Here is a 27,572-nt window from a genome sequence, read left to right as displayed (position 1 = left end):
AAAAATCAGTTAACTTTTTTTTTCTTTTCAGTGGCCCTAATCCTCTTCCGTAGGATAGGGCTTCCTTTGTTTTTTTATTATCATTTTTTATTATTTCAATTAATGGTTCCATAAGTTAATGTGGAGGTTCTCCAGATGGGCTGCACTTTCCCACTTCAAAACAGAGAAAGAACTACAGATTTACACCAGTTCAAAAAATGAAATATGTCTGACTCACTGAAAATATGGAGACACCAGAAGTGGATGAAAATAACCTGAAAATAGAACATATGGATCTTTTCTCATCCTGTTCCAGAATCAGAAGAAAGAAAAATGCAATTATAAATACTCTGGTTGCAGCTTAAAGGCCAGAGGCATTTTTCAAGATAAACAATGGACTTGTGCAGCAGGAAAAGGCCACACAAAGCCTCTAATTTATCCCCTGCTATTAGTGAAGTCATTAAGGCTTTACTTAGTGAATCATCCACTCCCAGGGTCCTGTTCTCATTCGGCTGCTAAAATCAGGCCTCGGCACAGTGTGTGCAATCAAAAGTACATGTACAGTTTTTGTGTAAAAGACCAAAATGTGTGTGTCTGCTTACAGGTGCACTGTCCCAGAACCAGATCCACCCACTCCTCAGTTCCCTGCCCCTCCCAGGTCGACCCGTTCAGCGTCAGACCCATGCCCAACTGGAACACTTCCTACCACTCAGGGTCAGCAGCTCCTCACCTCTCAGCCTCTTCCCAAACTTCAACACTGTAAGATGCCATGACTACAACATTCACACAGTACACATTATTTAAAGATTGGTTTTTTTTTTATTTTAAATTCAATGGTTGAATACTAATACAATCACGTGTTTACAAATGTGTTTTAAATGTGGTTGGTCATGTCTTCAGACCTCTTATGTTGTTATAAAGCCAATAACTGTATTTTCGAAAGGATTTGTTCTTTCCATTTTATTGTGATTTTAAGTTTAGGGAAAAATTCTCTTTGGCATTATTGATCTATTTGGATGATCTTTCAGGTTTTTGAAACTGTTAGCTGATCATTAGAATTTTATGATGTAACACTTTGATGAAGGTTATTTAAAAATAGTATTTAAGCATAACAAAGAAAATAATAATGTTAATAATTGTAAGGAAAATTCTGAAATTGTTAAAAACATGATAGTTATTTCACAATTTTAAATGTTGAATTATTGCATTATTTAATTACATGCAAAAATTAGCATTAACCACATAAAAATTATTAAATTAGGGGTTTTCAGACGCAACTTTTTCATTTACTATACGATGGCGATGTTGCAGGGTTGAGAATTGACCGATACAATATCAGCACAATTCATACATACCTTTCTCACCTATTTTATATTGTGAAATGTTAGAAGAGGTTTAATCAAGTGTTGTTACTCAAACAGAGAACAACAACATTAAGTATGAGAACAACTCAAACATTTATTATTAACCAACGGGATACAGAACTTTACACAGAAGCTGACAGAGGTGGAGGGTTTCTATTAGCATGCCTATGATTTTAGAAACAGGCTGATATCTTTTAACATTTGTTTTTTTAACTAATATTGTTCAGATTTTTCATATATGTTTATAGGATAAAATTCTTTGCATTCTACTGGTCAAGTTACAGAGCCCTTAAACGGCAATTGAAGAGAAAAAATGAAAACCAAAAAACACATTTTCTGCGCATCAGTTTGCTTGCCTGACATGAACATTATATTTTAGAAAGTCGTATAAAACAAGTATGAGGTCCTGAGGTCTATTTCCTCTTGAGGTTTATTTAAGTGTGAAGTGAGCACCTGAAAATTTGCTTTTTTCCTTCACACTCCCTTTGGGGCTCCATACAAGTCCACAGTCTCTTGTGTTTTTATCATATGCATTTATACTGGGTTAATAATTTAGATACAATATAGTCTGCAGCTATTGCTACGGTATTTAAACGTATTTCCCACCACTCCAAGCAGGCAGAAATATCACAGTAGCCTGAGCAATAGTTTAATGTAATCTCATCCCAATTGTTAAATTGTTTTGTGTCATTTTACGTAACTGAACAGTTCTTTAATATTGTGTCTACATAATGTAAAAAAAAGTTTCTGTATATTAATTCAAGCAATCACTTAAGCATGTCTGTTTATTTATACTAAATAAATGGAATGGCTTCTGTCTGAGTCATCACTTAAGGAGAAAAAGCGGAGAATGTCCTGTTGAAGGTATCAAGCTTGTGGGAGGAAGGGAGATTATCGCTGTGTGAAAGCTAAAGCTAAAAATATACATTTGAATGGAACAGCTGGTTTAGAAGAATTTAAAAGATAAAGACGGATTTGATCCAAACAGGCAATTTAAATAGAGTGAATTTAGGTTTCAAGATTTTTAACTAAACACACATGCTTAGTTTTCATATGTATTTCATAAATATCAATTTAGTACTAAGACATGTTGAAACCAAATACTTTATACCTCTTTGGGAGGCCTGTGGATTCAGTCAAAAACAATGCAACTTAATTTCCATGCTTCATCAATGTATAAAGAATCAAAAATCTAGAAATTAGTGTTGGTCTGGAAAATAATAGGAGCAGGGCAGATATTACATTTCTATTACTCCCCTTCTTATGACAGATATGAGGAAGAGAGGGGAAAATGGGGGTTCCATTGTACCAATTAACCTGACTTGTTAGGTGAAATGCAAAAAAGGAGGTTTAATATTTTAGATTCTGACCTAGACTTCTTGGTTGGTTGCATGTTTTGTTTTTCTAAGTAATACTAGCATAGCATTGGCTTTTTCATGCTATTTTAAGAAACCTCAACAGTTTAAACTGGCTCCTGGTGCCTGTAATAGATGTGTAAAAAAAAATCTTAAATAAAGTTAAAGGGAAAAATGTGAACTCATGGGATTAAAATTATGATATTAGAATAATAATTAGAATAATTTCCAAAAAAATAACCTTTATCACAAAACTGGTAGATGGATATATGGGGCTGTATATTTTTTAATTGTTCCTTTTAACCTTCCTTGAGAGTATGGCATTATGAATTCTTTGAAATGTTTTAAATAAATATCTGAACACGTGTTCATTTTTGTGATTATTGAAATAGTGATTGAAAACATATGGTCTGATTTCCATGACTATCTTAGTCCAAATACCAAAATCTAAAAAACCTCTGGAGAAAAGAGATCATAATTAATTTATACAAAGACTGACTTTAAAAGTTTGAAGTGTAATATTTTCTATACTACTTCTTATAGTATTCATTATTATTATTTTAACAGATGTGCTGAACCATCTGAAGAGAATCGTATTTGTTTCTTTAGAACATCTTTAGCAATACACAGCATTTTGTTGTTTTTTAGACAATTATTTTGTGTGCATGTCAATATAAAATACCCATGACCCTTTATTATTTATTCTTTATTTTTCTTTTTTTAACAGTGTCCTGTCTGGCAATGTGGCCATAAGAATATTTTTCTTGATGCCAAAAAGAGCCCAGCAGATTTTACTTTCACAAATGGAGCAGTAGGGCTATTGCCATGTTGTTCCACTTGTTTTATGCACATAAATTGCTTTATTATCATTATGCACGGGGGTTTTACAGATTATATTGTTACTGCAATGTAAGTAGAACAGGAAAGAAGAAAAACAAAAAAAAAAAGGAGAAAAGAGGAGATAAAAGGGAGATAATGATAAAACCTTCTCAGTCTGCTTCATCACCTGCAAAGAGATGTAAAAAGAACAGCACAACCAACGGACATGGTGCGAGACATACAATAGAGTAACACCTAGATACTATCGCTGAAGTATAAGTAGTATTATTTAATCTGACATGTATTACCTTAAGATAAGAATGTGGGCTTTCTGGATGGAAGTGAATCTTTAAATACCTGGAACCAAGCACCTGTAGTTGCATGACCTTTTATGCTTTATTTTTATTTATTTTATTTTTTGTAGATGGATCCAGTGCAGAAAGCGGTGATCAACCACACTTTTGGGATGTCTCAGACCAAGAGGAAGCCCATCATTTCATGCAATATCTGCCACCTGCGCTTCAACTCAACTGTGAGTCAAAATAGACCATAAAGTTTTTTTTGTTTTTTTTTAGGGTAATCATTAACCCTTGTGTTGTGCATTTTGTTAAAATTGATGGTTTAAATGATTTAATGACTTCAATTAAATGACTTAATGACTTAATTTTGCCATCTTATTAGCTCTAATTTTTTTTTTTTTATTCAGATTCAACAATCTTTTAAGACTCAGTTTTGATTAATCTTTACTCTTACAGGTCATGTGCACAATAATCCAAGTAATGGTATGGCTAATGATATGATTTTTTTTTTAACTTACTACTAATTCTTATCTTATTATCAACCTCATGCACTGCAAAGTAGACTACCTGTTTTCTTCTGATACCTCCTACTATTGTGGACGGGCACAGATTTTGACAGTTTTCTGTTCGGTACAGCCTGTCTCTTCCTCATGTGTTCAACAGTAAGGGTGAACACATGTGTTCAACTGATTGGTGAAGGCATTATAATGTTCTCAGACAGGAATGCGCTTCAGCTCCTTCCAAAGACACTCTATAGGATTTAGGCCAGGGCCACTTTAGAGTAGTCAAATTTTTTCCTCTTAATCTTGGATCTTCTAGCTGTGTGTTTTGGGTCATTATCCTCTTGAAGACCCATGACTGAGACAGAACTTTTTGACCCTGGGCGGCACACTTCTCTCTAGAATCCGTTGATAGCATCCCTTGAAGCAAAGCAGCCTCCTCCATGTTTCACTGTAACAGTGTTCTTTTCTTGATATGCTCAATTTTTCCATCTGTGAACATAGAGCTGACAAAACGGTGTCCATCCTCGGTAATTTCCCATTAAATCCACACCTGCTCAAACAACAGATGATGCCACTGATGTTACTTGAGTTTAAGCTCACATTTAATCTCCTTAGACATTTTCTAGGCTGTTTTATTGCCATTTGTATTGTCTGTCTCTTTAAATTGTAATTTTGTTTAGGATATACATATCTAATGCAGAACTAAAGTAAAATATGCTGGCTTAAGTTGGCAAGGGAGTGTCACTATCCCCTGTGTAACAGACCACTAGGAGAGGAAGGCCCTTTTTCTACAGCCAGGAAAAAACAGATTACACTTTTTAAATGTGCTTAACGAAAGAAACCTTAAATTTTGAATGCATTTTCTGATTTTTTGAATAAACTAATAGGACAATTTAATAAACCTAATAAGTGGCTTCTGTCTAAATCTCACTTTTTCCTGAAATCATCTTTTAGATTGTCAGCCTAATTTGTAATTAAGTTGGACACTCCTGAAATTAATTAACATTTGTTCTCTCAAATTATTTTTGACTAGAAAGATCACACCACAGCCTGCAGCCATTTGTATTAGAAACAACAGAGTAGATGCAAAGAGGGTTCTTTATTTCTTCTAATAAGACTCTTTCCAGCTGAACCTGAAACACCACTTTTGTGTTTGTGTGACCTGATATACACAAGGACACAGTTAGAACAAAGAGGTTTTAAAGTAAACTGGTGTTATACCTCAGAGCTACGTAGAAATTAAGTTCTTAGGGGTTGCAGTTGATGAAAAAAATCTTACTTGGAACATTATTTTGATCATAAAACAAGACAGCTTGCTACAAAAACTGTCTTAAGCTATTTTAAGATTCAAATCTCTTAAGATAAAAAAAAAGCACTCATAGTCTTGTATACCTTAAAACATGGGTGCATGCCTTCAGGATTTTTCTCTTAAAATGTCCTAAGACATCTTAATGTGCATAAAAGTCTTTAGATGTCTTCATTCTTCTTATTCAGACATCTTGTCTTGAGACACTGTGATGGCTGGGTATGTATTGCTTTTCCGAATTCAAATGAACGTAAGCTCAGTTTGAGACATCTCATTCCTACTGTAGTACATTAGCATGTCAGATCATATGATCGTATGGAGATGGAGACAGAGACAGAGAAAGCGATATTTCTGACTCAAAAATGTTTAATGTGCACTGACATTCATCATTGCCAGAGGTCTTGTGTATAATTTTCTCTGCTTCAGTTCTCCAACATCTTTCTTTGACCCTCGACGATGCCCTTCATGCTTCTGCAGCCATCCAAGTATCATGAAAGTGATAAGCTGGAAACATCTGTTCAACTGCTCTAAGCTCACACTCAAAAAAAAAACAAAAAACATCAGCTCTGAACACGTCTGGTTCTGAATGTGCAGTTGGTGGTTGAACAGTGCATTCCTGGCCTTTGTGGATAATTTGTGCAAGAATAATTACGTTGCAACACTGCCCAGAGCAAAAACTTAATGCATGGTCAATCTGTTTATTTAGGACGTGGGTTTGGGTCTTTATCTGAGAAATGAAAGTAGTTTTTCAGTTTGATCCTGAATATTGATGGAAATGTTTTTATCATTATTTTTTATGTTTGTAAGGTCTGTAGAAAGGCCTGTATATCCAAAGGTAATCAAGTTGCTATATATTTTCTTTATCTCTAATAATTCAGTAAACTAAAGAAAAAAAAATTACAAAAAAAATTCTAAAGGTTTATGAGTTTCTCTCTAAAACGAAAACAGCAGCATCAACGGCTGAGTGTTTAGAGGTGTCTTCTTTGCATGTAAATTAAAATGTGCAAAAAGATTTTTCTCAAACAATTTAAGCTTAACAGTCGCTATATGGGGATACACATTGTGGCATAGTAGAAGAACTGAGTTAGAAACAGGGAAATACAACCTAAATGGGTTATTCTTTTAAAGATAAGTATTGTCCATTCTGACTTTGTTTGTTTTAACTGTGCCACCATAGCTTTTAATTTGTACCAACGATCTTTCTTGGAGACCGGTGGTGAGTGAGATTTTTTAGTGTGTCGTAGTGTTCCTTATTTCCTGATCGTGTTCTGCTTCTTATCCACTGAGCGTGCCCTGTTCCTATCTTGGCTCAGTGGAGAGAGCAGTTTTTGCTTTTCGTAGTGTTCCTGATATCCTGCCCTGTTCTGCCTCTCTACCACTGCGCTTGCCTGTTTCCATCTGAACGTTCTGCCTGAACTCTTTGTGGACTTCTGGACCCCTGAACCAGCATGTTCCTGTTCTGATCGGTATCCCTGACTGGGCTTCGGACTTCTGGACCTCTGAGTCTTCCTGTTGTGATCTGTTTGCCTGACCTCGCTCCGACTCATGCTTGCCCTTCGGGACTGCAGCATTGGTGACACTCGGGCTGGATCCTACCACGTTCTATGGAGGTGGACTGAACTGTCAAACCAGAGGTTCCAGTGATAGGCGGTGCCCCACCTCTGCCGCAGCCGCTGCAGATCCACAGCCCGCTTCTGTCTTGTTTAAATAAGCACTTTGAATTATCCCACTGTCTGTCATCCTGAATTCTGGGTCCTCTGTCTTGTGTCTTGACAATTAAGTTGCAAAAATGATAACCATTTTTTTTTTGCAAGAAGATTAAATTTCCATGGTAAAGGATAGCTGTTATAGATTGAATTCATTTCAACAATGCAAACTTCCGTGTTTCTCTTGTTTTGAGCAAGAAAAGGTTGATTTACGTCATGAAACAAATGCTTTAAGATCGGCTAGAACTTTTTTTTTTTTTCAAAATCCCCTGAAAGGAGCATTACTTTTTAAGTCCAAGTATCCTTTATTCATTAAAATCAAATTTCCACAAATTTAGCTAAATTTGTTGATATTTTTGAATTAAAAATCAGAGAGGCTGGGTTATAAATGTTTAAAAACAGTAATATCAGTTACCAAGATGGTAATACTATTTAGCCAGTTGGAAATATCTTGCACACTTGTATAAAACTAAATCAGGATTAATCCAGAAGGATCCATCTCTTTACCAATGGGTTTTCTTGGATAAGGTACTGCTCTTATTTAGCCCTGTTTGCTGAAACAACGAGAACAAGAATAAATATGTTTTTAAACTTCCCCAGAAATCTGTTCTGGTGTCTTAAAAAATGTTTTTGCAGTGACATGTCACCATTTTTAGGATTCAGGATATGCCTGAAATGTAATAATTGTATAAGAGGATAATGTTAAGGTCATGTTATGCTACATCAAACAAGACAGGCCCCTTTCTGTCAGTATAAATCAGAGGAAACCTGAGCATATATGCTCAGAGGGGAGTGCAACAGTTGTTTTTAAAGTTCATTTCTGCAACATGAATGATTTTTGTCCAACTGATGGTGTGACTTCAAATGCATATTTTCTCCACTAATGTATTGATGTAATAAGCTAACTTACCAGCTTCCTTTTGAATATGTTTTTCCATGATTAATCCTGATTTCTTCTTCTGCCCTTTTGTTCACACCTTGTGTGCATGTGTGTGGGGTTTTGCGATGGCTAGACCCAGGCAGAGGCCCACTACAAAGGTCACAAGCATGCTAGAAAGCTTAAGGCAATAGAGACCCAGAAGAATCGACAGAAGAACGGACACAGCCAGCTGTCTGCAGAAAAAGACAGAAACACAGAGAACGGGCAGAAGGAGGAAGAAACTGTGCCGATTGATGCTCAGCTGAAAGAAAAAACAGGTATAAGTTTTTCGCTTATTTTAAAAAGCATCCCCCTTCACCACCCTCTGGGTAATTAGCTGTAATTGAAGAGAATGAGCAGTGCGGCTTTGGAAGCTGCCACTCAGCTGGTTAATTACAAGCCATTACCTGTCCTGCTATCTCTGGTTCTGTCAGATAGATAATTACAGCCATCAAGCGAAGACATTCTGCAGAACCAGAGGCGTTAAGAAGAGATGCAATCTTAGGAAGGATGATGTGTTGCACTCTTTGGTTGTGACTGGAGTTGAAAGTCATCACTTTCTCAAAAGAAATCACAAAATGTAGTTTAATGTTACCATCAAGGAAACCTGACAAACAGTGTCAGGTGCGTCTATGATCCCCCCTGATATAGATGTGTTAAAAAAAAAACTTTATTTACATTAATCCTTTATGCCTTTGTTTTGAAGAACTTCACATTAAAAACCTAAAAAATACAGCCACTGGCTGAATAAATCTTCAGTTGTCACAAAGATTGTCTGTCATTTGATTGGAGATGACTACTGACCCAACTATACAATATACATGAGTGTATTTATTAATGAGGGACAAGCAAAGCCTAGAGGTGCTTTAGATCTGGAAGATGTTGCAGAGTGTTACCTGCAAATCCAGAATGCCACGTCATCCGAAGCCACTTTTCCAGTCTTCTCCTGCCTTCCAAGCCTCCTCAATAGAATCCAAGGCTGCTTCATGAGGGTCAAGTTCCTGCATCCAACCAGCTGCAACCCACCTTCACCCCCTTCTTCAACCTGGTGTACCTCCTACTCGTTCCAGCTCCCCTCTTCCTTCATCTTTCAGTCTACCACCAGTGCCCAGGCCCCTGCCATTTTCATCATCATGCATATGAGCAGGAGGACGATGAGTGCCACAAGACTATAAATAAGTAACCTATGAAATAATTGTTTAAATGTGTAATTCCTTTGTTATAGTTGGAAAAAATATAGAATATATTTAATAAACATATAATTCATTAAATAAGCCCCAGTTATACATTGGTTTTATTTTAAGAAGTGAATACAATTATTTGATTATTTAATCAATTATTTAATGTTACTGTGCTGAAGCACACCTTGAATTAATTTAAACTGCCACACATCCATCAATGTCAATGAGGCGGGACTAGGGCCGTCTCCATAGAAACCCTGACATCTGATTGGTTGCTTCTCACTGAGCCAGATAAGACAACTTCTTCCTTGTTTTCTTTTATTCTAACTTCAGTATGTTCAATAGAAAAGATGTAAATAAAAAGGGTTGAAACTTTGATTCTACTGAAGTCTCTGGCAGCTCCCACCATGCTAGACCACAGCCAGCTCTTTCGTAAACTCGTTAGATATATTTCAGACCAAACTAGGGATATAAAGGCTGGAGTTGCTCACCTAATGTGTTGTAAATAAATTGCAAGGCTTTTCGGGAGTTATTTCTGCATGTGTCTGTACAATTATTAACTTTAAAGTAAAATATACCAGTCAGTTGTCTAATCTTATTTGGTGAGAAGCAGCCAATGAGACATCAGGTTTTCTGTGAAAGTGGCTCTAGTTCCCGCTCCATGACTCCATGACATAAATTAATTAATTATGTGCTTCATGTCAGTAATACGATATAATGCATTAAATCATAGAATTATCATATTCATAAAACAAAATCACTATATTTGGTTTAAGCCCATATCATTAAATAAACTCTGCATTTATTTCCCATTTTAAATAATTACTCACACATTTAGGTCATTATTTCATGATTATTAGTTTATTGTATTGTGGCATTAGTCACCCTCCTATCATCATATACTATCATTATCAGAAATGTTCAGCTCTATGTCGTAGCTGTGGTCTGCGTATATCCATCAATCCAATCAATTCTCTTGTTGCCTCCTTGTCTCCATGTGAGTCCCTCCAGGTTTGAATTCCACATTAGGACTTTTAAAAAACCTTTTGAGCAATGGCAAAATTATTGCCTCATTTTCAACTTTATCTTGAACAATCTATTTAGATCAGGGTTTTCTAAAATGTGTGTGTGTGGGGGGGACTTGCAGCCCCTAGGCCTATTTTCTGTAGCCCTTTGGTTGCAATTAACATGGCGCCCAATGCAAGACTGTTCTACCCACGGTTTTGGACTGTAACTGAGGATTTAAGCCAAATTACAAAAATTTCAGGGATCACTGGTTTAGTTTAGTCTTTAGTTATTCTTCATCTCCTTTTTTAAGCTCATCCCCCAGGTTTTCTGTGGAAATTATGTCCGGATTCTAAGATGAATCTATAAAAGAGCTAGTTTTGTATCTGGTTAACCATGTCTTTGTTTATGTAGCCATATCAGCAAACTCTTACAGAGTTTTAATTCAGCTGTGCAGGTATTTTAAAGGGCAATATACTCCCACAAGATACTAATGGCCTTTTAGTTGGAAAACTGCCTAATGGCATCATTATTTCAGGTAATCAAGAAGTAAAAATCTGAAAAAACATATTATAATTGAAAAAAAATGTAGTATTACCTTTGTTAATACTTTTTTTTTTACAGTAAGAATTATTAGTTATGTAGATGCAATCAATAATGTAAATGTGAGTTCAGTAGTTGGCATTGTTGGCCCACTTCTTTCCTTTCTAACATTTTTTTTATGTGCTTGCTCTAAAAACCTGTTCCTGTTCACTGTTCCGAAGTATTAAAATTAAAAAAAAGCATTCAGTTATTCTGCCCTGCTTGAATAGAATCAGAATCTGATTACAATGTGGAACATGTCGCAAAATGCATTTACATTTGCTTTCAATAAAGTGACCCTTGATATGCTATGTGAAAGGCAAGGCAAGGCAAGCCAAATTTATTTGTATAGCACAATTCAGTACAAAGACAGTGCAAAGTGCTTTACATGATTAAAATGTAGGAAAATAAAACAGAATCAAAGAAAGTAGGAAAAAATAAGAAAATAAATCAAATTAAAAAAAAAATGCAGACTCCAACAATGATGTCTTTACCAACTTCTGTCAACCCTGTTGACAAACAATATGTTTTTATGTTTGATTGCTGTCTTGAGCTGCTGTTGTTTAATAAATAAGATTTTAAATAATTTTTTCTTGGTAAATAAACTTGACCTAAATTTAAATAATTTCTCTATCTTAAATCCATGCAATAAGAATCAAGGTTTAAAAGTGCTTTGTAGCTTCAGCATCTCAGGAAATCAGGTTTTAAATGATAAGATTTTTATTTTTGTTATACTCATATTGCTTCTAATACGATATGAAATGAAAAATGTAAATTAATTTATGGTTTCTTACACTTTAAGCGGCTACACTGGACTGCCTTTCCAGTAATAACTTAGCAATTTACTATTTCACTACTTTTAGCCATCAGTCACTCAGCCTTTCATTCAACCTGACAACAAAATATCACCATCCTCCTCTCTGTTCCCTGTCTGCTATTCCTTTTCCATTATTGATCCCCTCTCTCCCATTTTCTTTGCAGCACCTATCAATTTCCCTCGAAGCACATAATAATAAGCTTGTTATACTCAGTGGTTGCCATGGTTGTTGATTGATGGTGACGGATGGGGCCTCTGCAGAAAGGCAACAAATGACAGAGAGGCACATTGACAAAAGGAGAGTGATTATGATAGAATGAAAAAGACGAAAGGGTGGGAAAATTTAGGAGATGATAGGGAATAGTGCCCAATCGAACATTTCCATAAGGATAGAATACAGAACAAAGCAGGTGGAGAACATTCAGACATCATCTCTATTCTGGATTCTCCTGAATATCTGTTTTAGCCAACTTTAAATATCTAAAAAACCTTGAGTTAAAATAGCAAGTTGATGTCATCCACAAAGAAGGAACATCTAAGATTAAATTAATAATTTTTCGTGTGCTCTCTAGCATGTGTTGAGCGGGTCAACCGGCACAGGCAGCTGTAGAAGCCTGTGCAATATCTCCTTCAGTATCCTCAATATAAAGGAGGAAAAAAACACTGATTGTTGAACGCTGCAGATTTATTAGATCCAGGTAATAATTTGAAGGACCTGCAATACAATGTTTAAAACCTTGCAAACAGAAATAGCTGTCTTTAACTGGCTATACATAGAATACAATAACAAGGCTCACTGGGGGTGTTGCTAACAATCACAGACATTACATCAAAAACTAGGAATTGAAGTGCCTCTAAAAGAAAAAAACATTATTTATTTCCAAGATATGTTAATGACCCATGCTTTCAGTTACACTCAATCAAGGGTGCAGCTATGAATTATTTCCTGGATAACGATTTTTTTTTTAACACACCCCAATAATGTTTTGAACTTATAAAAACATTGATTGCATACTTTAACTGAATTGTAACAAATGTAAAAAAAAACAAACAAAAAAAAAAACACCTCAATTTAGTTCATGAAACATTCCATTTTAATTTATAATGTTTATATTTAAGTAATCATTATACTTATTGTTTGATCTGTTTTCTACTTTAAGGATTCATAAATTAATATTGGGGTTGGGTTTCAAAATAAGCTTATTAATAAATCTTTTTAATCCAGTTAAAGCTTAAACGTTACTAATTTTACTAATTACGAAAGGTACATAGTCACGTTACTTGCTTACACCAAAAAGACAAAAATCCAGGTGATCATGATAAAATAAGGTTATATACTTCAAGTGTCCGTCCTGGTAGTGTTTCATTCATAGTTTTTAGCCTAAATAGAACTGCAGCACCAGATGTGACGAGTGTCATGAAAAGGTGTGGCGCCATCTGGTGGCAGTACAACTGAACTACCAAAAAGTAATTGAGGCATCTAATAAAAAAAAAAAAGTCCTTTCCGTCCTATAATGCCTTGTGAAAAATGACCGACTTGGAATATAGGGCTTAAAAACAATGCTAACACCAGTAGCACTATTAGCAAGGACATGTACTCAGTTGTATGTCAAATTTGCAGCAACATCAGACTGCTTCCCGAGCTTTAGCTCCAGCTCTACAGTACTACAATGGTTCGAATCTTTTCCCACACGACTCAGGTTTTATCCCTTTTGATATTTAATATGTTTTTGTGCATTTTTACACTTGATCTTGTACTTTTCCTTTTTCAAATACACTGGGAGTTTCAAACTCACTCTCCTCCCTTTCTTCTTCTTGTTGACAAATTGTACGCATGTGCAGTGACATCAACCTGATCATATGATTTTCTTATGTAAATATACACAGAAAGGCAATTTTTACTAACAAATTGAACAAACATAACGCTTAAAAGACAAAAAAAAAACAAATACTACACCAGCTGGATGCTGTAATTTTTCATAAAAAACATTGTATGGAATCAGAGTTAGTTATTAGCGTATAAATAAAAAAATGACAACTAAAGTATATGGAAACAAGTACCTCAAATGTTTTACACCATAATTAACTAGTCGCCTTATGAAAAACAAGTTTTTCTGGATGGAAATGATCACTTTTACATTTAAAAAATAAAATCCAACTTTCTCTTCATCTTAATATCTCAGAAACATCAGCTGCTGATCTTTATGTTCTCTGCTTCTGTAGATATCTAAAGGTAGTGTTGTGGAAAAACAAGCAATGTCTGGAAGTAAACTGTCGTGTTTACAAATCTGTCCACAGACCCAAACACCTCATCCGAGCAGCATCCTGAAAAAAGCCAGGGAAACTTGCAAACAGCCACCCCATCTCCCATGCCTTCATGCTCAGACTCCTCCTCACCCCCCTCTGCTCACCAGACTCCTGAAGCTTCAGACGGCTCCCAGCTTTCTGATCTACCTTCAGATGAACCCCATGCAGATGGGAGCAGCAATGCCACTGGTTCACCATCAGACTCTGATCTTCAGGGAAGCTTCACAGCAGGAGAGGAGGAGGCCATAAAGGTGAAAGAGGTGGAAGAGGTCAAAAACATCAAAAAGCATCTTCACTGTTCCACATGCAAAGTGACGGTCAACTCCAGCTCCCAGCTAGAGTCTCACTGTAGCGGTATTTCTTTTTTCATTTTTACTGCTTTAGATTGTAATGTCTGTTGACTGTTAAAACAATTCTTACTTGCACTGCCCTGCCATTCTGACATTACACAGTCCCCTCTAATTGGTTGAATCAGGGTCTAGGCACAAACAGATGCTGGATGGCCAGAACAACAGCCAGTCGCATCGCAGAGTCAAGTTGGCCTCAACTCCGAGACCAAAGGGTCGAATGAAACAACGCATGGGGAGCAAAAGCAGAACGGTTGTGGGTGTCACCAATCAAGTATTTCATTGTGAACTGTGCCAAGTGTCAGTTAACTCAGAGACACAACTAAAGCAGGTAAATGGATTCAGGTCATGGATTGACATGGCAAATATTTACAGCTGCATGAAAAACTCACAACTATGAAAACTTTGGAATGAAAAGCCAGTTTGTTATAATAGTATTTTTGTACTTGTTCACTGTTTACCTGGTTGATGCTTTCTTTGTCTTTTTTCTTTTAGCACACAAATAGCAGGAGACACAAAGAGCGTTTGGCGGGAAGGCCTGTCAAAGCCAAGTTCACCCCTTATAATAAACTCCACCCCAATGCCGTCTTAGCGGTGAGAATTTCACTCAAACATCCCCCCCACCACCACACACAAACACACTGATTATATGTGTTTAATTATATTACTTTTGAAGCCATGGTTATTAGCTACTTTATTAATTTCCTTTTACACCTAGCTGTGCTACAGTGCTAACACACTTGCAGTTTATTGGGGATTGGTGAAGATTTACTGTTTTCTGTAACCGCTTGGTCAAAATTCCTAACCTAAATGGTGCATTACATATGGTACGTGCTACCTTCCCTGTGCCCTTAGTGCTTAGATTGAGTTTTTTTCCCTGTTTTTGCTTTCAGACTAAACTGGCCCTGCACAAGCAGCTGTCCAAAGCCCTGCCGGCAGGGCTCCTGACTGGCCCTTTCAATCCAGCTGCACTGTGCAGCATGACGTCCGGGCCCCTGGCGCTACGACTGCCTGTCGGTCCTACAGCCATTCTCCCAGGTCCCATTATAAACCCAACACTATTCAGGCCTGCTCCAGGACCTCTAAGGGCAACACATGCTCCTATAATCTTCTCTCCTTATTAGCAATTACCACAAGCTGCTGGAAGCTAGAGAGGAGTTGACATCTTTGCCAAAACTAGACTTGTGGAAAAAATGATCGTGGCCTACTGTGGAAAATACAGTTCTTTCAGGGTGACACTGAAGCACAGCCGTCATGATGGCCAGTTGATGGAGGACAGGAAGCTGCAAGAGAAGTTTGTCTGCTTTAAAAGAGAAAAGATTAACTTTTACTTGACTTTTGAGTGCATGTTTCCCTGGGTCTGGACCTATCTGCAAGCCATAACTATGTACATCTCTTTAGTCTCATTACTGAAAACAATAAACCGATACATAAAGCAGTGTAAATGCTTAAAGACATGCTTTCATTTAAGAGATTTCTAATTGTACTCTGGGGGAAAAATATCAGCTTTAGTTTTCATAAGAAAATCTAAACCTTTGTTTCCATGCAGTGTTATTATTTTGTAAAATATGTTAGGAATATAAACAACCTCAACATCTAAAACTGACAGCAGAAATCTGCAGTTTTGCACTGAAGAGAATTTTGTATTTTCACAAAGTTGAAATGTTTTTCAATATCATCATTTGATGTTAATTTACTTTCTTGTGACAGATTATGGATCTACAGTGTCTTTTTCGGTCTGTCTGTGTCGGTGTCTCTTAATCTTTGTTTTGAAAAAAAAGAAGGGTGACAATCAACCACCGTACTTACTTGAATAAATGAGCATCTGTCGAATGGAGATATACGTCTGATGTATAAAAGGAGAAGGTTTGAAATACAGTTATAGTTATATGTAGTTTGGTATAATCATTAAAGTTTACATTTTGAATTACCCCATTTGAAGCATTTTTTTTAAGTGGAATAAAAGATCAAAAGTGGGATGTTTGACTTAGAAAAATAAAATCAGATCATGAATGAGAGTGTGATGAATCCTCCAAAATATTTTGGGGGCCAATTTAAAATTGTTTGGAAATATGTTGCACACATTCATGAGCAATACACAGAGGCCCATTTCTCTTTGCCACTCTACAAAATGGGAAAAACCAGAGCACATGTCATTCACATTTACATGTCAATGGTCCTTTTTTATTGTGCCAGCTGACTTTTATTATTTAAGGAAAACATTTCTCTGCTGTTTACAGTGAGTCAAACAGGTGGATTTAAAATATGAAGTTTCCTGTAAGGTAAAAGCTGAATACTGTTTGTGCAATATGAATGAGGAGATTCTGTATTTCCTGTTCAGCGATATTTAAATTCTACATTTTAAGAGTTATTTATGTTGTGTTAAATGGGAAAAATCAATACACCTTCATTGTAGATTAAATCTAGCACATGACTGCTGAGACTCACTAAGCAATATGTTTTTCTTTTTATGTCACCTGCTAAGATTATCAAGAAGTGTACCTGTTTATTTACTGCAATAATGTAAATCATGTGATTTTAAGAATATTAATGTATTCAACATTAACCTATAAATGTCTTGTTTTTTTACGGTTGTACTTCTCTTTCCTTATTAGCAAATCTTTTATTTAATTCTAACTTTTGTTACTTTTTCTCTCTTATTTTTATTTATTTATTTTTACTTATTACATGGTCCCAACAATAAGGACAAAATCCGTAATATTTAAAATTGACAGAACATAATTAGTATCTTTTTACATTCTATAATGACATGTAAAATCTAGGACACAGAGCTGAAATTACTTGTGTTTAAATTAACTAAAGTTTAAAAAACATTGAATAACAAACCACAAAAAATGTATGAAGTGCAAATGTTATGCCTGACATTAGTTCAGTTCTCTAAAAATAGTATAGCACAGAAAAGGTCGCTTTAAAATAAGGTTGCTTGGATCGACAGCGCCCTCTGGTGGCATTTTAACTTGTCAGATTGAAAGAAAATTCCATGATTTAATGTGGAGGTTTTATTTCACAATAAAGCCAGATGGACTGACTGGGTAGATTTGCTCCCTTAAAAACTGCAATAATAACACTACCTGTGTAGAGAAAAATATGAAAAACAAAGGATGATTTTGTTTTATAAATATAAAAGAGAACAAAAATAGTTACTCATTGGCTTATATCTACAAAGCGACAATTAATGTTTACAATGTGTTAGAGATTATTTACCTTAACATATGTGGAGAAGCAGGTCATGCCCAATGTTAGGTATGGAGGAAAATATGTGAGGATTTATAGAGTGTTTGGAAATAGGAAATGTGTAAAATATTGGTAGAGTTTAGATTTCTATCTGAAAACTCATAAAGGCTCAATGTGCCTTTGAACGAATCCCCCAAATAAATGGATAAATTGACACTAAAATGGCTCTCTTTTTTTTTTAAAGAAAAATTTTTTTATGAAAACTGCTTTTTGAAAAGAAAACAAACAGTTTTTAAAAAGAAAAACTGCTCTTTAAAAGAAAACCACTTTTTATATATATATATATATATATATATATATATATATATATATATATAAAAAAAAAACTCCTTGAAACAAACACCTTTTTGAAAGAAATCAACTTGTTTTTTAAGGAGAAAAAAAATAAAACGTTGTTTCAAAAAAATAAGCAAAATGTTTCAATAACCCTGCTGTTTTACCGCCATTTTACTGAAAGATGAATAAAATACGATTTAATTAAACTACGTTTTGATATAGGAAAAACAAATCCTAGATTTTCAGTCGAACGACCTACAGCGGGCGGTTACATAAGAACAATCTGAACCACTGGCCTATTTTCATTGACCCATAAAGAAAAACAAAAGCGGATCTGACGTCATATCGCTGCAGTCCTCTTGCTTCGCATTTTCCAGAAAAGATGGCAGCTGTTGATATCGATATGCCGGTAGAGCCAGAGCCTATGATCCGCGCTGAGGACGACCTGGAACGGTAAATCCCTTTATTAATGTTGCCTTCCTTCGTATTTAGGTTGTAACGGATGGAAACACGAAGCAAATTTGTCCGAATGTGGTAAAAAAATGCTCGATGACATCCATTGCTATCGCTAGCGTTGCGAGCTACCCGCGCTAGCTTATAACGAACAAGCTAGTCGTCTTTCTATTAGTTTTAAGTTTCACAGCTTTGTTTTGATATATTTTTTGGATCCATTTCATGTGTTAATTGATAAAATTAAATTATAAGACATGACCGCTAATCCTCTAGACTTCCCAGCGTTGACCTGGTTTAAACACATGGTTAGCAACAGAAATGGTCCATGTTTCATTTCTAATCAAATGCTTTTCCCTTCCATATACCTCTACATGATGTAAGAGTAAACCTATTCCTCATCAGACTAAATCTAGGCAATCTGAACTTACTTAGCTTCAAAAATCACTTGGACTCATTTATTAAATAAATAAAAAAACATCCTTAGCAATAACTGGCATGACAACTAAGATGACTTGCAGTAAGTCTTTAACTATGAATGAAATCAACGGACAAAGCAACGACATATCCAGCCTTGAATTCTTTTTAAATCTAAACCAGCTTTCTTCTAAGTTCTTGTAGCCGCAGTCACAACGGCAGCTTATGTAACAGACAGGAAAAACGCGCTTCCAGATGATGTAGCAACGCTGACAGCTTTTATTACCTTATCACTACAAATCTATTACACAGATGGGGCAAGTTTGTGCTAAAATAAGCGAGCTGTTTAATATAAAATGGACAAAATATCAAGGAATCAGGTAAATTACATTAAAAGGGATTTATGGGAAGATTTTCGGCCTTCGTGCTGTAAAAAAATAAAATAAAATGTTTCTAGACTTGTTAGATTGACCATAACATTTATTACTGTAATATTAATCATACACCCTATGGACAAAGGACATTCTTTCAAGGACCAGAATGTTCACATTTTGGATGAAGAAAATAGGTGGTTTGAGAGTGGCGTGAAGGAAGCCATGTATGTTAAGAAAGAAAAACCAACCTTAAACAGAGGGGATGGACTCAGATTCCCGCTTCCAAAAACTTCCATTGCAGCAATTGAGTTGATCCCTTCCTGTTATCATCGCAACCCCACTCCATGTACAGGAGAGCGGAGGACCTCGTCTATTCAGCCAGTCCGACAATTTCCTTTAACGACCAAACTTTCAGACACTTAAATGGGTATGGGGTATTGCAGTCTAAAAAAAGAAGCCAAACACTCCCTATTCCAAAGGGGTGGACCCGTTGGTCTGTTCCAATTTGCATGTTTTCATAACAAAAACAAGGCTTTGTTGGGCTACTGAATAAAACCGCAAACTCAGTTGTTTTTAATTAATCTTTATGACTGAAAGTTACAGGATTTATTTTTTTTATATATCATAAACCATTTCATAACTTTCAGAAGGCTGACTCATGGTAAGTTTATTGTTTCTAACTTCCTTCTCCTTTCTCCAGGGCTTGTTTTAGCTTTTATACATTCGGGTCCGTCATGGTTATTTTAAGGGTGTGCTATTTAGCCATATTTTGCATTTACAATTTCTTATCTATTTTCACAAAATTTGTTGGAAGTACATTCTACTTGAGTGTCCTATTCTATTCTTATCTTTGAGGATCAATGTCTGGCAACTTTTTCTGCATCCCTTTTACTATTCCAGCAAAAGAGTTTTAGTTCCCATACAAAGCAAAGAACATGTAAGCTGATAGAGCTTATGCTGGATGCTGACCCATTTCATGATCAGGCGCTCCAAGAAGCTTTTACTGTAAAAGGATAAGCAGCTTTTGTGCAAATCGAAAGAAAAAAAATTAATACAGCTGTCATTTCCACGTACTTTAAATGACCTCTAAGTAATATGTCTTTATCTTGATAAACAATTGCTACATCCAGTGTAATATACAGTTGATTGTAAATATTTCTTCATTGGTGGGGCCCTTATTATTCTGTTTTTGCTACTGTGGTGAAAGTGAGGCAAATCATGCCCCTTAATATGAGAGAGAAGCTGGTGTTAGTCCTGATTTATTTTCATTCTGTCACCTGGTCCTTCTATCAGGACGGCTGGAGGAACGTTTCAAAGCTATGTTTAGTCCTGGATTGTATGTACCCTCCGCTGCGATGCCCCAGTTTCAGGTATAGAGCAGCAAAGCAGAGCCCTCCAAATGATTAAACTGTACCACATCTGTAGAATAAATCCAAATAGCCCTTCAGCATTACTTTTAAACTAATCTTATTTGTTATCAGAGTAACTTGCATCTTTTTAACAATAAAAAATGTATCTGTTTTCATATTCCTTCCTTTTTGACTTCTGTGTGTTCTTCTCTAGTGAGGCGGAAGGCTTCAAAGAACAAGGGAATGCATACTACAGCAAGAAAGATTACTCTCAAGCCTTCAACTATTACACCAAGGCCATCGGTGAGATTACAGCTAATTGCTGGGATTATTTTTTTTATTTGTAAGCAGTCTAAATGTCCTACCCCTGCTTTTCTCATACCCTCCAGTTGACAAAGAATGAGTCTGTTTTTATCGTGCCCCATCTTTAAAAAAAACAACAATAAACTTTAAATAATGAGTGTGTAAACCTTGCTTTTCCACCTTGTTCTTTTGCTTTGAAATTCATAGATACATGTCCCAGAAATGCCAGTTACTACGGCAACAGGGCAGCCACCCTCATGATGCTCAGTCGCTTTCGGGAAGCCCTTGAAGACTCTCAGCAGGCCGTGCGTCTAGATGACCGTTTTATGAAGGTCAGTTTTTGGGAGATGCTCAAAAGTTTGAAAAGCCACAATTAGTTTAAATCATCCTTCCTCTAACATTATTTCATATTGTATGTATAAAGTGGTTGGTGGTAATGTCCCCCTCCCCCTCTTGGAACATCTCATTGTTACCTAGTGTATAAAGGTGTATAAACAGAGAATTAATTTATAAAAGGTTTACATATTTATTCTGAGGCAGTGCTCTTTTTTTTTCAACCCACAGGGGCATCTCCGGGAGGGCAAGTGTCACATGTCTCTGGGAAACGCCATGGCGGGCAGTCGCTGCTTTCAGAAAGTTCTGGAGTTGGATCCAACCAACAAAGAGGCTAAGCAGGAGGTATCAAAACCGTCCATGTCTAAAAATAAGCTCTGAATAGATCTGTGAGTGGAGCTTATGACTATAGAATCATTATGACTGTAGAATGATTACATGTTTCTTCCAACAAACTGTTTCACAAGCGGTTTTGTTTGCTTATTTTGTTCTTCTGTTTTGATAATGATCCAAATCTTTTTTTTTTTTTTTAGAAAAAGAATGCAGCTGTACTTCTGGAATATGAGAAAATGGCCGAATTCAGCTTTGAAAAAAGGGATTTCAGAAAGGTGAAAAAAAATTGATCTCAAAACAACGCCCTCCTGAAAAGTGATTCCTGTTAATTTTGAGATTAATGAGATAAATATTTGAAATGTTACAATCTTGATTACAATAAATAACTCCTACGTTAGCAGTTATTTGTCACGTGTAAATGTACAAATCTTAGCTGAGTTAATGAAGTGAGGATCATGATGCCTTGTTCTCCTGATCTAGGTGGTGTACTGCATGGACCGAGCCTTAGCTTTGGCCCCCGCGTGTCATCGTTTCAAAATCAGCAAGGCAGAATGCCTCGCTCTTCTCGGGCGCTATCCTGAAGCTCAGTCTGTGGCCAGGTAAGACCTGAATCTGCGTTATACAAACCCTCTAATGTATAAATTAATAATAATTTTTAAAAGCGATTAAAACATTTTGCTGTAAAACAATGAAACTATAAGCTGCTTGTTTCTTCTTTAGTGACATTCTGAGGATGGATTCCACTAATGCGGATGCGTTGTATGTCCGGGGCCTGTGCCTGTACTATGAGGACTGCATTGATAAAGCCGTGCAGTTCTTCGTCCAGGCTCTACGAATGGCTCCTGATCATGAAAAAGCCCGACTTGCCTGCAGGGTAACATTTTTATAACTTTCATCAGACAGTTTGTTGCAGTTCTTCAGTTTCTGAAAATATTACAAGTTAGTTTGGATAGATCAGTAAGGATTTTGTTTAAACCTCAGCAAATAGTTTTCTTTTTAAAAGAGTTTAAAATTAGTTTGAAAGGCATTTTGATGAAAATCTTAAAAGAAAAGATATTAGTAAGTTATTTATATATATATATATTTATTAATGGATAATGTTTTTGTCTTGATTATTGCTTTGAGTAGTTTACTATTTCAAGAAATAGCATGTTTTAGAGTCTGTGTTTCTTTACTCTAAATATCAATTCGGTTCAGTGACCAAATTAGTTGACAATTATTTAAATAAACAATTAATTATGAATAAATGGATTAATTGATTTCAGCTCTACTTTATTTACTCTATCTGGGATCATATTGAAATCGAATGGATGTACCTTGTAATCTGATTACTGTTTAACTAATACGCCTAACTAAAAGTGTTTTTTTTTTTTTTTTTTTTTTATAAGATTCTCTGGATATTTATGATGAAATAACTTTCTTTTTTTCCTGGTTAAATATTAACTTCTCTGGATTTTGTTCTATTGTTTAAACCGGTCTGTCTACCTGTTCATGAATTAGCTTGTCTGCCAAACCATTGATCCGTCCATTTGTTTGACCGTTCTTCCAAAACTCTTTGGTCTAACCATCCACCTGATGTTTGTTGACCCGTTTCTCTAACCATCCAGTCATGGAAAAACCCCTTCTATCCATTTTTGTAAATTCAACCTTTTTGTCAAACATCCATCTTTTGACTTGTCTTTCCATCTTTTCCCATCCATCCAATCATGTATCTATGCTTCTCTGAACATTTGTTTCCTTCACCTGCTCTGTTATCCAGGTTTTAGATAGTAGTCTATTTAAGGCCTCACCGGTTTAGAAATGTCTGCAGTATATTCACACTATACTGTTGGGTTTATAAAAAAGAAATTGACCAAAGTGTACATGCAACTCTGCTGGAAGAGAAACAAGTTTTGTTTTTTTTTTGTTTTTTTTCACTAATCCAGAATGCCAAAGCTCTAAAAGCAAAGAAAGATGAGGGCAACACAGCATTTAAAACCTGCAACTATGACGCTGCTTACCTTCTGTACACTGAAGCACTGGCGATAGACCCCAACAACATCAAGACCAACGCTAAACTCTACTGCAACAGAGCCACAGCAGGAGCAAAGGTACCTGGCAATAAGTGGGCATAGAATTACACACTTTAGACTCTGTAAAAGTGAACCACTGTGATGGAGGCATTAGGGAATAAGTCTCAAATCAGCTGTCTTTAAGTTAGTAACCAATTAACCCACCAACAGCTGAAGAAAATTAACCAAGCCATTGAAGACTGCACCAATGCAATCAAACTGGATGACACGTACATCAAGGCCTACTTAAGAAGAGCTCAGTGGTGAGTTATGTAGCTCCGTTCTTCCTAGTTTGTCTTCTGGCTTCAGCATAGTGCTTTTTTTCACTCTATCTGTGACCCCCATAGCTACATGGACACTGAACAATACGAAGAGGCTGTACGGGATTATGAGAAAGTTTACCAGACAGAAAAAACCTCAGGTATGCTTCTGCATTGCTTGTCTTCTATTTGGCCACTTTCATCAACATATGAAGGTTTGTATGCCTAAAACTCGTCCTGCTTTGTTGCTCTTTCAGACCACAAGCATCTGCTGAAGAACGCACAGTTGGAGCTAAAGAAGAGCAAAAGGAAAGATTACTACAAGGTGCTGGGTGTCGGGAAGAACGCCACAGAGGACGAGATCAAAAAGGCGTACCGCAAGCGGGCCCTCATGCACCACCCAGGTATCCCTCGGGCTCCAATATAATACATGAAGTTATATTGTGTAGAGTGACCTTTCTCTTCACTTAGAACTTCAAATAAAGGTCTCTGTCAACATCACTTTGCAAACCTTGCTAAAGTTTCTAAGATAAATTAGATCTGGGCTTCTTATGAGAAGGATTTACACAACAATATGCTTCATTCCTAACCAGTAACTGGCAGCCATTGATCTCCCCAAGTGTGAAGCACCTTCAGCGTGTTTCTCAGATACCAAGCAAGAAGTCTCTACCTACAATATGCTTCAAAAACTGCAAGAATAGACTGAAATCATTTCATTTCAACTCTGGAAGAGAGGAGCTATTTATGCTCTTTTATTATGCATTTTTCCTTTTAGGTAGACATTCTTATTATGGTGGGTTTGCCTTTTTATTAAGCTGTGAGATGGTTGGAATGCTGTTATATAACCTAACCCTCATATAAACATCTCTCCTTGACCTGTCTTCACGATGCCTTTTCTACATTAATTTCTGTTTCTCACAGAACAGATGTATTTATCCTGAGGTTAAATTAAGGATAGGTTGGCTTCCTTCACTAATTGGCTAAGTTCTGAAGGCAAGGCAATTTTATTTGTATTGCACAATTTAGTACCAAGACAGTTCAAAGTTCAAAGTAAGAAAAATAAAAGCAGAGTAGAAGCAAATAAAGATGTAATAAAAGAAGGTAGTTAAACAAATAAAATGGTTGGACCACAGCCTTAAACTAATAACACCTAAGTTAACAGTTTAACTACAACAGAGAAAGGCGGTTCTAAACAAAGGGGTTTTTAACTTTGACTTAAAAGAACTCAGGCTTTTATCACTTAGTCTTCTGGAAGTTTGCTCCAAATAAGTGGAACATCTGGATGGGACAACTAGATGCTGCTTCTCCATGTTTGGTTCTAGTTCTGGGTGAACAGATTATGCATGAAATAGAAGACATGAGTGGTCTGGTAGGTTGATACACTGACAACAAAACTGTCATGTATTGAGGTGCTGAACCAGTCAGTGATTTATAGACACATGGAAGGATTTTAAAGTCTGTTCTCTGAGCTACAGGCAGCCAGTGGAAGGACTTCAGAACCGGGCTGATGTGCTCTCCTTTCTTAGTTCTAGTGAGAACACGGGCGGCAGCGTTTTGGATCAGCTGCAGCTGTCTGATGAACGTTTTTGGCAAACCTATAAATAAATTGTTACAGTAATCGGTTCTATAAAAGATGAGTGCATGAATGCGTCTTTCTATATCCTGTTTGGACATTAGACCTTTAATGCTGGAAATGTTCTTTGGCTGATAAAATGCTGACTTAGTAACTGCCTCTATGGGCTTCTGAGGATTTAGGTCTGAGTCCATCATGACACCAAGATTTCAGCCATAATCAGTGGTTTGTAGTTGTAGTAGTTGAAGTTGTTAGCTAACTCTAGATCTCTCCTCGTTTGGTCCGAAGGTTATTGCTTCAGTTTTGGTTTTATTCAGGTGGAGAAAATTATTGTGCCTCCACATGTTGATTTGTTCTGAGCATCTAACCAATGCTCTGATGGGTTCATAGTCACTTGGTGACAATGTGATGTAATGCTGTGTATCGTCTGAATAGTTATGATCTTGTCAGCTGCAGTGGATTCAGATTTTATATTAAAGGTGACTAAATGCAAGCTGAATTTTTCACCAATGTTTGTCTTTCCTTCCTCTTCACAATCATCTTCTAAATTGTGTTGGTCTGTGACATAAATTCCCACTAAAATCCTTTGAAGCCTGAAGCTATAACATGATAAATGGAGGAAAATTTACCAGGGTCTGGAAAAATAGGTGATGGATAGTTATTACAGATATGCTAACACTTAAGGTGTTTGTTTTCTTGCAGACCGCCACAGCGGAGCAACTCCAGAGGTGCAGAAAGAAGAGGAGAAGAAGTTTAAGGAAGTAGGGGAGGCCTTCACAGTCCTCTCTGATCCAAAGAAGAAGAGCCGCTATGATAACGGACATGACTTGGATAATGATGGCTGCTTTGATGGTGGAGGTGAATGGTTTTTACACAAGCTTCTATATCTTTGTTTATGTGTAGAAATCCTTTGGTTATTTGACCGTTATGTTTGAGGCAAATGTTTCCAAAGGTTGGCTGTCACAAAAATCCAAATTATTACATCCAACAGAGAATTAAAAAAAACATTTCTTCATTTTTTTTAAACCTCAAGTGTCAAAATGGAAAATTAAGGATAGAAAAATACTACATTAACATTTTAATTATAAGAGATCTAGAGTAAAAGCTGTATTAAAATGAAACATAAGGAAGAGCAAGTTTGACGTATATATTTAAATACAAACCCAATATTTTAAGAAATAAAAAAAAGGTACATTTGAATAAAAAATGTCTTAAAATAAATAAGTTAAAATATATGGCTTTAAGTATCTGGTAGTAATAAAGGTTCATGGTTAAACATGCAAGGCGCTGAAAGTTAGGGACATGGAGTCGAAACTAATTCTAAAATGAGATGAGCCGAGCAAAGGCATTAAAACGAGAGTGACCTGAGCTGTTTGGTTTGTTGAAGTTTTTGGGCGGTCCAAAATGTGGTCAAGAGTTTTTTTTTTTCTTCTTAATCTATGTAAAAGCTGTGAAAGTTTCCCATATGAGCACTTTTAGTAACTAAATGAGTATAAAACAGTCTATAATACAGTCTAAAATCCTTATACTTGAGTTCAACAGCTTCAAAGAACTCCCAGAACCTTACCTAAAAGATTAAAAAATAAAACTTTCTTGCAGAGTTTATTTTAGATTTTTCATTCATTTAAGGCCTGGGGAAAAAAAGAAAAATGGTCCTCTTATAGATTTATAGAGCTCTCACACATCCTTCATCACCAGCATTCATTGGTGTGATTTATAGTTTTAGGATTTGGGGGAAAAAATAGAAGAAGATTCACATCCCTGCATCAGAGAGCTACCTGTTTGATCTGTGGACGATTTTCCATCCTTGCAACGAAACTATCAGTAGTAGTGGAGTTTGGAGATGCAATCCACCAGTCTATCTTTGCGTTCCTCTAATTTATCCAGAACTTCTGCAATCGCACTTTTTCTCTGACTCACAGCTTGGTGGTTGGCTGCATCTTTAGCCTTCCCTGGAAATGCCTTTCCAAATTTTTATTTTTATTTTTTGACAACCTCTCATTACAAAGCAAAAATGGAGGCAATCCTTCCGCATTGATAATGAAGGCAAATGATTTGGTCCATTCTTTGAATCCTCTTTTCTCATCAGCTATCCTACTTTTTTTCCCT

The 27,572-nt window shown here is 36.2% G+C and overlaps 2 protein-coding genes across 3 annotated transcripts in view; both read left to right on the top strand.

The window, feature by feature from the left end:
- Positions 1-15,744, top strand: part of LOC107099753 (zinc finger protein 385B-like) — a 97,005-nt gene extending 81,261 nt beyond the window's left edge. Inside the window, exons 3-9 of one of the 2 annotated variants that reach the window (XM_015398011.1) lie at positions 584-693; positions 3,942-4,049; positions 8,345-8,528; positions 14,134-14,496; positions 14,618-14,820; positions 14,985-15,083; positions 15,383-15,744. In XM_015398011.1, coding sequence (XP_015253497.1) covers positions 584-693; positions 3,942-4,049; positions 8,345-8,528; positions 14,134-14,496; positions 14,618-14,820; positions 14,985-15,083; positions 15,383-15,613 — 1,298 coding nt within the window. In that variant the 3' untranslated portion in view covers positions 15,614-15,744. Of the gene's footprint in view, positions 1-583; positions 739-3,941; positions 4,050-8,344; positions 8,529-14,133; positions 14,497-14,617; positions 14,821-14,984; positions 15,084-15,382 lie in introns of both variants that reach the window. The other variant, XM_015398010.1, reaches the window with a different exon arrangement.
- Positions 15,745-18,357: 2,613 nt separating this feature from the next.
- Positions 18,358-27,572, top strand: part of LOC107099751 (dnaJ homolog subfamily C member 7-like) — a 10,751-nt gene continuing 1,536 nt past the window's right edge. Inside the window, exons 1-12 of the mRNA XM_015398008.1 lie at positions 18,358-18,473; positions 20,825-20,913; positions 21,121-21,245; positions 21,478-21,591; positions 21,780-21,854; positions 22,060-22,178; positions 22,300-22,453; positions 23,505-23,669; positions 23,802-23,893; positions 23,978-24,051; positions 24,148-24,294; positions 26,166-26,321. Of these exons, the coding sequence (XP_015253494.1) occupies positions 18,403-18,473; positions 20,825-20,913; positions 21,121-21,245; positions 21,478-21,591; positions 21,780-21,854; positions 22,060-22,178; positions 22,300-22,453; positions 23,505-23,669; positions 23,802-23,893; positions 23,978-24,051; positions 24,148-24,294; positions 26,166-26,321 (1,381 nt within the window). The 5' untranslated portion in view covers positions 18,358-18,402. The remainder of the gene's footprint in view (positions 18,474-20,824; positions 20,914-21,120; positions 21,246-21,477; positions 21,592-21,779; positions 21,855-22,059; positions 22,179-22,299; positions 22,454-23,504; positions 23,670-23,801; positions 23,894-23,977; positions 24,052-24,147; positions 24,295-26,165; positions 26,322-27,572) is intronic.

This window comes from Cyprinodon variegatus, unplaced genomic scaffold (genome assembly GCF_000732505.1).
Source record: "Cyprinodon variegatus isolate N-32 unplaced genomic scaffold, C_variegatus-1.0 Scaffold904, whole genome shotgun sequence".
NCBI lineage: Eukaryota > Metazoa > Chordata > Actinopteri > Cyprinodontiformes > Cyprinodontidae > Cyprinodon > Cyprinodon variegatus.
Note: the sequence above shows the minus strand (reverse complement) of the source record. Positions and strands in the feature narration are given on the sequence as shown.